This window comes from Podarcis pityusensis, assembly GCF_964106645.2.
Source record: "Podarcis pityusensis genome assembly, chromosome: W".
In the NCBI taxonomy this organism is placed as follows: Eukaryota; Metazoa; Chordata; class Lepidosauria; order Squamata; family Lacertidae; genus Podarcis; species Podarcis pityusensis.
The window spans coordinates 20,260,339-20,275,393 of NC_138045.1; the positions used below are offsets into that span (position 1 = coordinate 20,260,339).

Genomic DNA, 15,055 nt, shown 5'->3' on the forward strand with positions numbered 1-15,055 from the left:
TGACTCCCATATGATTGGATCCCAGCCGTGCCGGTAATTCAGAAGAAGAAGAAGAGTTTGGATTTGATATCCCGCCTTTCACTCCCTTTAAGGAGTCTCAAAGCGGCTAACATTCTCCTTTCCCTTCCTCCCCCACAACAAACACTCAAAGAAGTGTGACTGGCCCAAGGTCACCCAGCAGTTGCATGTGGAGGAGCGGAGACTTGAACCCAGTTCCCCAGATTACGAGACTACCGCTCTTAACCACTACACCACACTGGCTCTCAGGGCTGATATGGGGGTAATTAGCCCTGGCAGACTCCCCAGGGTGGGGGAGGACTGTCTCGTAGACCCGCAGATTGTCTGAGATTGTCAGCTTGCATCAAGGTGCAAGCGGCAGGACACTGGGTCCCAGAGCACGACACGGCTGGCACTCTCCGATGCCATTCTCATAGCCGGAAATATTTGCTTGATAAAATGATTGGATTTGAAGAATAAACAGACATAGTCTGGACTGAAGAAGACTAAGAAAAAACCTGCAGAACTGTACAGTCCCTGGTGTTTAAGCTTGGATTTCAAAGAGATTCTCATCATGGCGTTTGGATTACGGAGGTGTTTGGTATGTCCTTTTTTTCTTCTTAATATCTACAATTGGTTTTCTATGCCAAGCCTCATCAAGAAACTTTTTTTTAAAAAAAAGAGTACAGATGGACTTCTATTTATAATTAAGTATTCAACTGTGCAGCTTTACTCAGACTTGAAAGACTTGATAAAGATAAAAGAAGAAATAAGATGGCACTTGTTAATATGACGCAGCACGGAAAAATGAGAATTCCTCCCTTTTTCGAGGGAAGCAGGACATATTTGCTAGCTGACTTTGTAATGACTTGAGATAACAATTTTGGACAACATATAGTGCAGCTGTTTGCAGAAGTTTTTCATTATGAGCGAGGGAGAAGGCTGAATGGATGTCTAGCAGCCCCCCTTGTAGGGCCCGAAGGGTGGGATTGTGTGGTCTCCAAGAGGCTGATCGATTGCCAAATGACTTATATCTGTGGAATACAGTTCATTTACATTGCAATATTGCAAACAGTATGCTCAACAATTTACAGTAACAACTTAACAACGTGGAAGCTACTATGTTATTAAATCTCAAACGAAAAGTTTGGACAACAGCCCGGATTGGAATGATTTAACAATTTGGGAGTTGCTGCGTCATTAAACTTCAGACAATAGACTTGAACAACAGCCCGGATTGGAAGATTGGAATGGAGTCAGGGAAAGCTGCGCTGGCAAATAGACAGTTGAAAATATATATATACACAAATAAAGCTGTATTTGATGGACGAAAGGATATACAGTGGTGCCTCGCAAGATGAAATTAATCCATTCCGCGAGTCTCTTCGTCTTGCGGTTTTTTTCGTCTTGCGAAGCACAGCTATTAGCGGCTTAGCGGCTACAGGTATAAACTCGTTCCCGCAACTGCAAGCCTCGACCCCTAGGGAGCATCTGGCCATTGCATAAGCCTCGTCCGGCCTCTTAAGCAGTCCCTCCTGACGCGCTTACATAACACAAGCCCCGACCGCCGCCATCCCAGCGACTCTGGAAGATAAGATCTGCAGCAAGCACCCCGCACCTCCGATCCCGGGGCGCGCTCAGCCAAAGCGTCCCCGGACACCTGTCCCGCCGCGCCTTTGTGCAGCGCTCTGCAGAGCGGAGCGAGCCATCCCAGCGACCCCGGAAGATAAGATCTGCAGCAAGCACCCCGCACCTCCGATCCCGGGGCGCGCTCAGCCAAAGCGTCCCCGGACACCTGTCCCGCCGCGCCTTTGTGCAGCGCTCTGCAGAGCGGAGCGATGAGCCCGGCCGATCGCAGGCAGGGCAAGCAGCGGCGAAAGCGGAGAGAGCGAGGCCCAGAGGGAGGAGTCTCCGGCAATGCCATCGACGGCCCCGCCGCAGCTCCGTGTTCTGGAGCCCTCCGGCTGCCGGCTGCCTTTATTTTGCTGCAGGAGCCTCCTCTGCACCGGGATCCTCGCGCGCTCCCTCCGTCTCTCCATGCCTTTTAGGTGAGTGGCATGCTCGGGCTGACTTTGGACGACCCACAGCGGGGCTTTCCTCGGCCGTGCGACCGGAGCTCGCCTTTGTGGTCACTTTGACAGGCGATGGCGCCAGCCTCGGTTCGGGGGCACCGGCTGCTGGTAAATGGGTGCCCCCTTCTTCCCTTGACAGGGATCATCTCCCCCTGCTTCCTCGGAGATGGGCAGTCAAAACTTTACATGCCCCCCCGCCCAGTCTGCCGTCCTCGGGATCTAGCGGTCGCCGCGCGCGCTAAGAGCGCAGACGGGGAAATCCCACCCCGAGCTGGGTGTCGCCGCCAGGTCCCCTCCCAGTTCTAAGGCTGAAGCCTAGGAACTTTTCGAAGCGGCGCGGGGCAGCATCACCACCGGCTGTGTTTCCGGACGCTAATAATGTATCGATTGCTATTACTATTAGATTCCCCGCTGCCGCATAGATAGATTGGCGGTGAAAGCAGTTTGCGCGCGGCGCGGATCAAGCCCTTCGTCTTGCGAAGCAAGCCCATAGGGGAAATCATCTTACGAAGCGACGCAAAAACGGAAAACCCTTTCGTCTAGCGGGTTTTTCGTTTTGCGAGGCATTCGTCTTGCGGGGCACCACTGTATGATTTCTGACATGACTGAGAATCGCAGAGCCAGGGACGGAGAACTTTAAAGCGTTAAGATCGGGATGTGGAAAACATGAAAACAACAACAAGAGGCAGGATCGAAGATATTGGAGATACACTTCAAAGGTCCAGACTATGGGGAGCCCCCCCCCAAAAAAAATTATTAATAATTCGGATGGTAATTTGGTCGTTTTTTATGTTAGTTTATTGTTTTTAATTGGCTTATGATATGGATTGGCTGTTTTTATTGGAAAATCAATAAAAATGATTTAATAATAATAATAATACAACATTCCTTGTTTCCCTAGAGTGGACACAGACAGGGGGGGTTATTCCAGCCGCCATCCCTCCTCTCTTTTGCCACTCTCTTCCATTTTGGCCACTGCTCCTGATGCTGTCTGCTGGCTCTGTGCCAGCAGCACATCGGCCCATCCTTACAAGGATGTAAGCCACACTGTATCTGTAACTACAAGCTAAAGGCTGCCTTCAGGGATCATACTGTGAACTGAATGTGAGTAAACTTCATAAGGAAAAAAGAAATAAAAGACACAAGTCTTTAAGGGATCTTACCAGGAATATACTCCAGTCTGGGCATGCCAGATTGGATTGCTTAACTAAAGAGATTCAAATGAATCTGCAAACTAGCTTTCTGCTGTGTGAAGGGGAATGAGCTCTGAGATCTATATCTATATCTATATCACTCACTAGCATGAGTGAGGAAGGATAATAATTAATCAACATATCCTCTCCTACTGTCTACAACATTCCCACAGAAATGTCATGCCATCTGTGAGTAAGCTGAAGCTTGGGCATCTTTGGATTTTCCAACAAGACAGTGATCCAAAGCATACCTCAAATTCCACCAAGGCTTGGTTGCAGAAGAAGTCCTGGAAGGTTCTATAGCGGCCATCACAGTCACCTAACTTGAACCCCATAGAAAATCTCTAGTGGGATCTGAAGAAGGCGGTTGCAGCACACAAACCCAAGAATATTACTGAACTGGAGGCCATGAGGAATGGGCTGAGATTCCTCAGGAACGCTGCTGGAAGCTGCTGTCTGGCTATGCATCTCATTTGCAGGACATCATAGCAGCAAAAGGCTGCTCTACTAAGTACTAAAGATTCTTGTCATGAAGGGGTTGAATAATAGTGAGACTGGGGAAGCCCGTATAAGTTGCAGTTTCAGCTGAATTTGGGAAAACCACTTGAAGCATCCATTGTGTTGAGCTATTTCAATCGCTTTTGTTTGATTTGCTTATTGCAAACAGCTGAAAGTCTGTAATTTTGACAATAAACCTGATTTGCAATGAGGGTTGAATAATTTTGATTGCAACTGTATGCTATGCTGACTATGTCCAAATCCAGAATATACATTTAAAGCACTATGATACCCCTATTTCCCTCACAGAGCTGCTATTCTCAAAGTGGTTAAATAATCACAGGGAACTCTGGGAATTGTAGCTCTGTGAGTTAAATAGGATTGAAGCAATGACTTTTTAAAGTGGTATAACAATGATTTAAATGTTTGCTGCAGATGTGGCCCCAGTAGCTGATAAAAACCAGGGGCTCCATTCTAAATAGCTCAGTCAGTAGATCATGAGCCCATTTGGGCAAAAGGACTCCTGCATTGCAGGGGGTTGGACTAGATGGCCCTTGTGGTCCCTTCTAACCCTACAATTCTATGATTCTAAGACAACCTGCTCATCCTGCCCTCTGACCTGGAAGCACTGGCTTCTAGCTTCCTTGTTTGTGGGACGGGGAGTGAATAATGGAGGATGAATTATTCTGGAGAGAAGAAATTGGACCCCAAATGATGCAAAGTTAAGGAAACGTGGGCTGCCTGCAGGTGCAAACCAAAGGCCCATCCATGCCACAACAGTGGACATGGCAGACTATTAAAGAGGTCCACAAGATTTATTGAACCACACAAATATTCAATACCTTAACATAGTCAGGAAAATATTACTTGTGAAGTAGAAGATGATCCAAGGATTGGTTTTGACCAATGACGGTGATACCAAGCCAATAAGCAAATATTCCCCTGAAGAAGACCTGTAGGGTCTCAAAGGTGTTGGGAACTTGGAATCGCTTTGTGGTTCAATGAAGATGGTAAACAGAACATTTAATATTCTGCCTTTCACTGGCAGAATATCAGGCTTTGTCGCTGCTCTATAATGGCAATCAGACAGGTGCTAATGGGGTGCTCACAAGAATAGAAACTGTGGAATATTTGCCCAGCTTCCTCTTTGCTGCCTTTTGAACCCAAAGCAAAAGTGTTTTTATTCAAGCAGTCTTTTCACGGTTAGTTCTGCTACTCTTTTTCCAAAAGGTTTTTCTTTACTATGCTCTTGATGTTTTTAAATGACTGCTTGCTTCAAGTGGATGGTTTTATCACAGGGTGCTCTTGTTTATTGCACTGTTACTGGTTTTCTGTCTGTAACCTATTCTTAGTATTTATTGCTACAGCATGATATAAATATTAAATACTAACACTGAAAATCACTGAATGGAAAGGAAAATGAGTTGTGAACAAAGAATAATGAGAAGAGGAGGAAAAGGGTCAGTAGCAGAGCAGAGCAGACCAGGTTCAATCCTTGGCACCTCCAGGTAAGGCTGGGAGAGATCCCTGTCAGAAATCCTTGAGAACTACAGGGATGGGAAACCTGTAGCCCTTCAGACCTAACTGGACTCCAACAACTCCTGTCATACCTGACCAATAACAATAATACTGGCCAAGACGAGTGGGGCTGGTGGAATTTGGCCTCCAACAACATTGGAGGGACACAGGTTCCCTGCCACTGTTGCAGACAATACTGAGCTAGAAAGAACAATGGCTGACTCAGTAAAAGGCAGCAGTCTATGTCAAAATTATTGAACAGAAAGGGATATAGCTCAGTGATAAAGCATCTGCCTTGTTTACATGAGACCCCAGGTTCAATCTTTGACCAACCTCTGTTCAAAAACCTCCAGTGCAGAATCCTTGTGAGTCAAAGTAGACAACATTGAGTTAGATGGCCAAATTTGCAAGGCATAAGACTATTTCCTATGTTCCTAAGCCTGGATAACTTCTGACCCAGCAAAGTGAATGGAGCCAGACAAGCAATGGTTATGACCAGCTTTATTCTTAGCAAATGCAACCTCTTCCCTTTCAGCACTCTTTTTTTTTTTTTTTTTTTTTTTTTGAGGGGGGCACAGTTTATGGCTGGTAGCAAAACCAGGGACATTTACACTTAATACTTGAAGGGCTGTGTTCAATGGGTTGTACAGTTGCAATCAAAATTATTCAACCCCCATTGCAAATCAGGTTTATTATCAAAATTTACAAACTTTCAGCTGTTTGCTATCAGCAAATCAAACAAAATCAATTGAAATAGGTCAGCAGGAAATATTCAAATAAAAGAAAATAGTAAGATGCTGCAAACACAGTTTTCAATGATTATAAATCAGGAAGTGGAATGGAAAATAAAAATGTTAAGGCAAAGGAATTTTGAATTTGCTAATAAATCTGGGAAACTTTTAGCCTGGCAATTGAAAAAGAAACAGGGTCAAAATACCATAAATAAAATAAGAGTGGAGGACAAGATGATAGAGAACCCGAAGGAAATTTAAAAAAGCTTTCATAAATGTTATAGAGAATTATATAAAGTGGAGAAGGAGAACAAAGGAAGAATAGAGAGCTACTTGGAGAATCACAAATTACAGAAGATTCCAATGGAAAAACAAAATTAACTGAGCTCGTTAATAACGATAACTGAAATACAAACTGCAATAAAACAGCTGAAGTCAGGCAAGGCACCAGGACCTTATGGACTTACAGCTAAATACTATAAGATACTGAGTGAGCAACTGACATACCAGTTAAAAAATGTTATGAATAATATTTTGACAAATGGTTTGATCCCAAAGACATGGAGAGAGGCCTATATCACTTTGATTCCTAAACAAGATACAGATTTATTGAACGTACAGACCTATCTCTTTATTAAATAATGACTATAAGCTTTTTGTCTTTGTCCATGGAGTTTTCTTGGCAGGGATACTGGAGTGGCTTGCCGGTTCCTGCTCCAGGTGGATCACGTTTGGTCAAAACTCTCCACTATGAGAGTTATGGTGAATTATGGTGCTGGAGGAGACTCTTGAGAGTCCCATGAACTGCAAGAAGATCAAACTTCTCCATTCTTAAGGAAATCAGCCCTGAGTGCTCACTGGAAGGACAGATCCTGAAGCTGAGACTCCAATACTTTGGCCACCTCATGAGAAGAGAAGACTCCCTGGAAAAGACCCTGATGTTGGGAAAGATGGAGGGCACAAGGAGAAGGGGATGACAGATGACGAGATGGTTGGATAGTGTTCTCGAAGCTACCAGCATGAGTTTGACCAAACTGCGGGAGGCAGTGGAAGACAGTGCCTGGCGTGCTCTGGTCCATGGGGTCACGAAGAGTCAGACACGACTAAACGACTAAACAACAACATAAGCTTTTTGCCAATATATTAGCAAACAGATTGAAGGAAACCTTGAAGGAACAAATCCATCAAGACCAAGCTGGCTTTCTTCCTGGTCGACAATTGAAAGACAATGTGAGAAATATAACTGACATAATAGAATATTTGGAGACTAGGAACAATAAGCAAGCAGCTTTGTTGTTTATTGATGCTGAAAAAGCTTTTGATAATATATCTTGGTATTTTATGAGGAAAAAATTGGAACTGATGGGTGTAGGGGATCTATTCCTCAAAGGTATAGAAGCTGTATATTCAGAACAAAAGGCAAGATTGATAGTTAATAATGTGTTGACTGAAAATTTTGAAATTTCAAAAGGGACGAGACAGGGATGTCCCTTATCACAGTTATTGTTTATAACGGTCCTAGAGGTCCTGACAAGATTGCTAAGAGAAACACAAACTGTGAAAGGTATAAAGATTGGTGTAAAGGAATATAAATTAAAAGCCTTTGCTGATGACTTGGTTTTACCTTTAGAAGAACCACGGTCCAGTCTAAGAGAAGCACTGGGAAAAACTGAAGAATTTGGGAAACTAGCAGGATTTAAGCTTAATAAGGCTTATACAAAAATGATGGTTAAAAATATGACTGAGAAAGAAATTGACGAAATGCAATTTAAAGCAGGAATTATGGTGGTTAAAAAAGTTAAATATTTAGGAATATGGTTAACATAACCATGGTTATGGTTAACATGGTTAACATAAAAATATATAAATTTATATATGGAGGTGGCCCGCTGGAATGTGGAGTTAACCAGGGCTATCGACTGTTTGGCTCCGAAGCGCCCTCTCCGATTGCATGGAGCCCGGACAGCCCCGTGGTTTTCCACGGATCTGAGGGCAATGAAACAATTGTTGAGACGGCTAGAGCGCCGGTGGCGGATAACCCATTCTGAAGCTGACCGGACACAGGTTAGAGCTCAATGTCGAGCCTACCAAGTGGTGGTAGTGACGGCGAAGAAGACTTTCTTCACCGCCTCTATTGCATCTGCAGAAAACAGCAGCAGGAGACTTTTTCAGGTAGTCCGCAATTTAGCGGAACCACCTGCTACATCGGGACCCAGTACGGGCCACATGATCTCCTGCAATGATTTTGCAAAGTTTTTTGCAGATAAAGTCATTCAGATTCGGGAAGAGGTAGACTCCACAGTGGGAGCAGGGCCGGGGCGGGAGAGTGCTAGAGTCCTGTCTAGTCAAATTGCGTGGCATCATTTCCAATCTGTTACCTCCGAGGATGTGGACAGGCTGCTTGGACGAGTGAAACCAACCACCTGTCTCCTTGATCCTTGCCCATCCTGGCTTATAAAAGCTAGCCGGGAAGGGCTGGGCGATGGGCTTCGTGGGGTGGTGAATGCTTCCCTCCGTGAGAGAGCCTTCCCAGGCCCGCTGAAAGAGGCGGTTATTAAACCGCTTCTTAAAAAACCATCTTTAGATGCGGCCACGATGGCCAACTATCGCCCAGTCTCAAATCTTCCATTCTTGGGCAAGGTGATTGAGCGAGTGGTTGCTGAACAACTCCAGGCACGCCTGGAAGAAGCGGACCATTTGGATCCCTTCCAGTCGGGATTCAGGCCTCATCACGGGACTGAAACTGCCTTGGTCGCACTGGTTGATGATCTCCGGCGGGCTAGGGACAAAGGTGAGAGCTGTTTCCTAGTTCTGCTGGATCTCTCAGCGGCGTTTGATACCATCGACCATAACATCCTTCTGGACCGTCTTGAGGGGCTGGGAGCTGGGGGCACTGTCATACAGTGGTTCCGCTCCTTCCTCCTGGGCCGTGTCCAGAAAGTGGGGGGGGGGGGGATGAGTGTTCAGACCCCTGGGCTCTCACTTGTGGGGTGCCTCAGGGTTCTGTACTCTCCCCCACGCTTTTCAACATCTACATGCAGCCGCTGGGAGAGATCATCAGGGGGTTTGGGCTGGGTGTTCATCAGTATGTGGATGATACCCAGCTCTACCTCTCTTTCAAATCAGAATCATTGAAGGCGGTGACGGTCCTGTGTGAGTGTCTGGAGGCGGTTGGAGGATGGATGGCGGCTAACAGATTGAGACTGAATCCTGACAAGACAGAAGTACTGTTTCTGGGGGACAGGAGGCGGGCAGGTGTGGAGGATTCCCTGGTCCTGAATGGGGTAACTGTGCCCCTGAAGGACCAGGTGCGCAGCCTGGGAGTCATTTTGGACTCACAGCTGTCCATGGAGGCAAAGGTTTAATCTGTGTCCAGGGCAGCTGTGTACCAGCTCCATCTGGTACGCAGGCTGAGACCCTATCTGCCTGCGGACTGCCTCGCCAGAGTGGTGCATGCTCTGGTTATCTCCCACTTGGACTACTGCAATGCGCTCTACGTGGGGCTACCTTTCAAGGTGACCCGGAAACTACAACTAATCCAAAAAGCAGCAGCCAGACTGGTGACTGGGAGTGGCCGCCGAGACCATATAACACCGGTCTTGAAAGACCTACATTGGCTTCCAGTACGTTTCCGAGCACAATTCAAAGTGTTGGTGCTGACCTTTAAAGCCCTAAACGGCCTCGGTCCAGTATACCTGAAGGAGCGTCTCCACCCCCATCGTTCTACCCGGACACTGAGATCCAGCACCGAGGGCCTTCTGGTGGTTCCCTCACTGAGAGAAGCCGAGTTACAGGGAACCAGGCAGAAGGCCTTCTGGGTAGTGGCGCCCTCCCTGTGGAACGCCCTCCCACCAGATGTCAAAGAGAACAACAACTACCAGACTTTTAGAAGACATCTGAAGGCAGCCCTGTTTAGGGAAGCTTTTAATGTTTGATGTATCACAGTATTTTAATATTCTTTTGGAAGCCACCCAAAGTGGCTGGGGAAGCCCAGCCAGATGGGCGGGGTAGAAACAATAAATTATTATTATTATTATTATTATTATTATTAAAGACAATTTTTTTACCTGTATGGAAAGATATTAAAAAAGATTTAGAAGTGTGGGGAATATTGAAACTGTATTTTGGGGGAAGAATTTCAGCTGTGAAGATGAATGTGATACCTAAAATGTTATTTTTATTTCAGACGATCCCTGTGATCAGAGGGGTGGGACAATTCAAAGAGTGAAAGAAAGTTTTATCGAGATTTATCTGGCAAGGGAAGAAACCTAGGATAAAGTATAAACTTCTTACTGATAAAAAAGAGGGGGGGATTTTCCCTGCCAGGTTTGAAATTATACTATGAAGTGTCCTGCCTCTGCTGGTTGAGAGAGTGGATGATGTTGGAGAATACGGATCTATTAGATCTAGAGGTTTATGGCAATAGATTTGGGTGGCACGCATATTTATGGTATGATAAAGTCAAAGTACACAGAGGATTTTTGAACCACACGATAAGGAAATCCATATATGAAGTTTGGGTAAGATATAAAGATTTATTAGAACGAAAAACACCTTGGTGGCTATCTCCAGTGGAAGCAATTTCAGTTAAAAGATTAAATATGAAAGGAAAATGGGCCACCTATTGTCACGGGGCTGCCAGGGAATGCCCTGGAGCTGAGGGAGGGGGAAGAACAGGAGCCTTTAGAAAAAACAGGAGAGGGAGAGGAGGACAAGCAAGCGGAAGGAACTCAAGTGGCGAGGACGCTCCCGGATGCTGGAGAGCAGCAACACCACTCGAACAGTTCAGGGACAGGGGGAGATTTGATGCCTGTTCCTTCAGCACAGGACAGGAGGGGGTTAAAACCTAGGGAACAAAGAAGGCATTTGGGGCTTCCCAAGCTCCTCTGCTGGAGGAGGAGCTGAAAGCTCCCACTTCCTGGATCTGCTACCAAGGATTCGAACACGTGAAGCTATGTTCTGTACCTTGTATATATGTATGTAAATAAAGACCAAGCCAATAAACAAAAATTCCCCTGAAGAAGACCTGTAGGGTCTCAAAGGTGTTGGGAACTTGGAATCGCTTTGTGGTTCAATGAAGATGGTAAACAGAACATTTAATATTCTGCCTTTCACTGGCAGAATATCAGGCTTTGTCGCTGCTCTATAATGGCAATCAGACAGGTGCTAATGGGGTGCTCACAAGAATAGAAACTGTGGAATATTCTTCCTGCAGAGATTAATTAATTTTATAATGAATGATTTTAGAGTGTTGTTTGTGCTGTACTTTTGTACTGTTTATTGTTCTTAGCCGCCCTGAGCCCGGCTTTGGCTGGGGAGGGCGGGATATAAATAAAATTTATTATTATTATTATTATTATTATTATTTGCCCAGCTTCCTCTTTGCTGCCTTTTGAACCCAAAGCAAAAGTGTTTTTATTCAAGCAGTCTTTTCACGGTTAGTTCTGCTACTCTTTTTCCAAAAGGTTTTTCTTTACTATGCTCTTGATGTTTTTAAATGACTGCTTGCTTCAAGTGGATGGTTTTATCACAGGGTGCTCTTGTTTATTGCATTGTTACTGGTTTTCTGTCTGTAACCTATTCTTAGTATTTATTGCTACAGCATGATATAAATATTAAATACTAACACTGAAAATCACTGAATGGAAAGGAAAATGAGTTGTGAACAAAGAATAATGAGAAGAGGAGGAAAAGGGAGCTAAGGTCAGTAGCAGAGCATCTGCTTTGTACGGAGGGCCCAGGTTCAATCCTTGGCACCTCCAGGTAAGGCTGGGAGAGATCCCTGTCAGAAATCCTTGAGAACTACAGGGATGGGAAACCTGTAGCCCTTCAGACCTAACTGGACTCCAACAACTCCTGTCATACCTGACCAATAACAATAATACTGGCCAAGACGAGTGGGGCTGGTGGAATTTGGCCTCCAACAACATTGGAGGGACACAGGTTCCCTGCCACTGTTGCAGACAATACTGAGCTAGAAAGAACAATGGCTGACTCAGTAAAAGGCAGCAGTCTATGTCAAAATTATTGAACAGAAAGGGATATAGCTCAGTGATAAAGCATCTGCCTTGTTTACATGAGGCCCCAGGTTCAATCTTTGACTCTTTTCCCCAGCCCTCCCAGGAGATGCCTTAGAAATCCAAAGTTGGAAGGGAGCCTGAGGGTCATCTAGTCCAACCCCATGTGATGCAGGAATCACATCTAAAGAATCACTAACAGAGGGCCAGCCAACCTCTGTTCAAAAACCTCCAGTGCAGAAGAGTCCACCACCTCCAGTGGTAGTCTGTTCCACTGTAAAACAGCTCCTACCATCCTAAAATTCTTCTTAATGTTCAGTTGGAATCTTCTTTCTTGTAACTCCAAAGCAGGAGAAAACAAGCTTGCTCCATTTTCCATGTGGCAACCCTTCAGATATTTGAAGATGGCTATCACATCACCTCTCAGTCTTCTCTTCTCCAGGCTAAATATACCCAACTCGCTCAATCATCCATCATAAGGTCTGGTTTCCAGACCCTGTCAAAAATCCTGGCGAGCCCCTACCCCTCAGCACAGACAATATTGAACTACACGGACCTGTATAAGACAGCTTCCTGTGTTCCTAAACAAACAACAGGAAATGCACTGAATGGATGGATGAAAGATATGCGTGTGTGTGTGTGTGTGTGTGTTTCCCCCCACCCCCACCCCACCTCCCTATTAACAATCCGAGCCTCTTCTTTGTTAACAAGGGTCTTTGGCTATATATCACAGTTATTACTTGCGCGACTGAGGACTTCATGTGTGCAGAGATGGGATGGGAAAGTGCATAATAAACGAAAAACGTTCCTCATCTCACCTGCATCCCATGAAGACGTGGTTGGTCCAAGCATGAGACAGTGCCAGAAGCTTCTGGAAGGCGGCAGCGTCCGAGTAGCCCCGCAGGTTGCGGAGGAGGAACTGCCTGCGCAGAACCCAGTACCTGTCGTTCTCCTGCTTCTCGCGCCACTGCTCTAGATCGTGCTCCACAGCGGCGGCTGCAGCATCGGCAGTAGGCTGAGGCGGCGGTGGCTGCTTCGTTTGGGAAGGAGGAGGCGGCGGCTGCGAGGATGGGAAATCCTCACCGGGTAGCGTCCACCCTCCGCTGGCCATGGGCTGGCCTTGTCGGGAGTAATGCCAAACGGACCCGGCTTGTGTGAGTGCCGAAGCTTAGCGGAGGGTCGTGGTAGGTAGGTAGAGGCAGGAAGGGGATGTCTGGCAGCCAGATCCGGATTTCCCTTGATCCGGATCCAGAAAGGAGGAAGAGCGGCAGCAGCTACACAAGGGCACAAATTTATCTGTTCACACGTGCAAGCGACTGCTTCCTTTTCTCCCTCAAGCCCCCTCTCTCTCTCGTTTCTTTCTCGTGTATGCGCGCACCTAGTGCTCTTCTTTCATTGCTACAATGTAACTCCCGTCGCACACCCCCCCCCTCGCTTGTTACACTCGGCTCACGTGGGTGGAATAGAACGTCCAAGGCCCGCGAGATCTCCGGAGAGACAAAAAAAAAAAAAAAAACGCGCGAGAGGGTCAACTGGGCGGCCCAATAAGTAGTAAAGCAGTTCAGCGGGTTAAAAGGGATGCTTCGCTCCTCACAGCGACACCTCGAGACGTGGAGGGCCCCAGGAGCGGAGCTCTCGGATTATGTGAAGGTGGGAAGAGTGCAGATAGTGAGTGGCAGCCATAAGAGTTAAGACTCTAGGGCACAGGTCCAGAGACTCACTGAGCAGAATGAGCCCGAGGGTCCCCCAATCCAGCACAGCTGGCTTGCCACATTTTGAAGTAAAGTTGGCACCTAAAAGTGTTGGAGGAAAGACCATGAAGTCCAGAAACTAAAATTGCTTATTACATTTCTATCCCACCTTTCAAGGTGGCATACATGGGTCTCTCCCCTCTCCGTTTTACCTTAACATTGGTTTTAGAAAAAATGGGATTGACTTTTAAAGTCCAATTTCCCATCAAGGGACCCAGTATCTCAGATCCTCCAAGTGTCCCTATTTCCTAGGGACAGTTCCAGATTTACAGAAGCCACCCTGGTTTCTGATTTGATCCCGGAATGTCAGGCTTTTCCTTAGGATGTCCCTGTTTTCCTTGGAGAAATGTTAGAGGGTATAGAGTTATGCAACCCCCAAGCATAGGCAGCCTATATGGCAGTCACCCCCCCAACTCGGCCCTCCAGCTATTTTTGGGACTACAACTCCCATCATCCCTTGCTAACAGGACCAGTGGTTAGGGATGATGGGAATTGTAGTCCCAAAACAAACTGGAGGACTGAGTTTGGGGAAGCCAGCTATATGGGGAAGTTTTTTAATGTTTAATGTTTTATTATATTTTTATATATGTTGGAAGCCGTCCAGCATGGCTGGGGCAACCCAGTCAGATATGTTACCAGAAAATGGGGGGTGCCTTTTAACATCCCCCAAGTTCATTATCTGTCAGAGAATAATGAGCTGAGGCAGGATCCAGCAAAAGCAAGGTACAGTATTGCACTGGCCCGAATATAAACCACACTCCCCCCCCCCCCCCCAATTCCAATTGTGAAAAGTTAAAGTACGGCTTATATTCGTGACCTTACGGTATCACTGCTGAAACAGCTGCCCGCGAGGGCCTTCAGGGTGTGTGAGACAACTGGGAGAGGCCTCTGGCAAAGCGACGCGGCTCCCCCACACCGGAAGCAGCCGGGGAGTGTGGGGCAATGGTGCGCAGCCGCCCGCCCGCTGCTCCCCAGCCTCCCCCCCCCCCCGGTGTCGGCTTGGGGGGCTTGGGGAACGGGGCGCCGAGTGCCACCCACCCCCTGCCCCCTGTTCAGGGCGGTAGTGTCGAGAGGCGGGCCGCACCCACAAATAAACCTTAAAGGTGCAGCTTATTTGCGGGTGCATCTTCTATTCGGGCCAATATGTATATCTTTATTTCCTGTTGCAACAGAGACCCCCCCCCCTTCCCATTTGCAAGGAGGTCAGGAACCCAGGACAAAGGAGTGCAGACCCTTTTAAAAACTTTTGACTTTGCCCAACCACTTAGCCAAAGACTA

At 46.5% G+C, this 15,055-nt stretch overlaps 1 protein-coding gene across 1 annotated transcript in view; it reads right to left on the reverse strand.

The window, feature by feature from the left end:
• The window catches only part of LOC308467735 (NF-kappa-B-repressing factor-like), a 32,832-nt gene extending 19,365 nt beyond the window's left edge, over window positions 1-13,467 (reverse strand). The window contains exon 1 of the mRNA XM_080989430.1: window positions 12,845-13,467. Within this exon, the coding sequence (XP_080845556.1) occupies window positions 12,845-13,137 (293 nt within the window). The 5' untranslated portion in view covers window positions 13,138-13,467. The remainder of the gene's footprint in view (window positions 1-12,844) is intronic.
• Window positions 13,468-15,055: the final 1,588 nt, after the last annotated feature.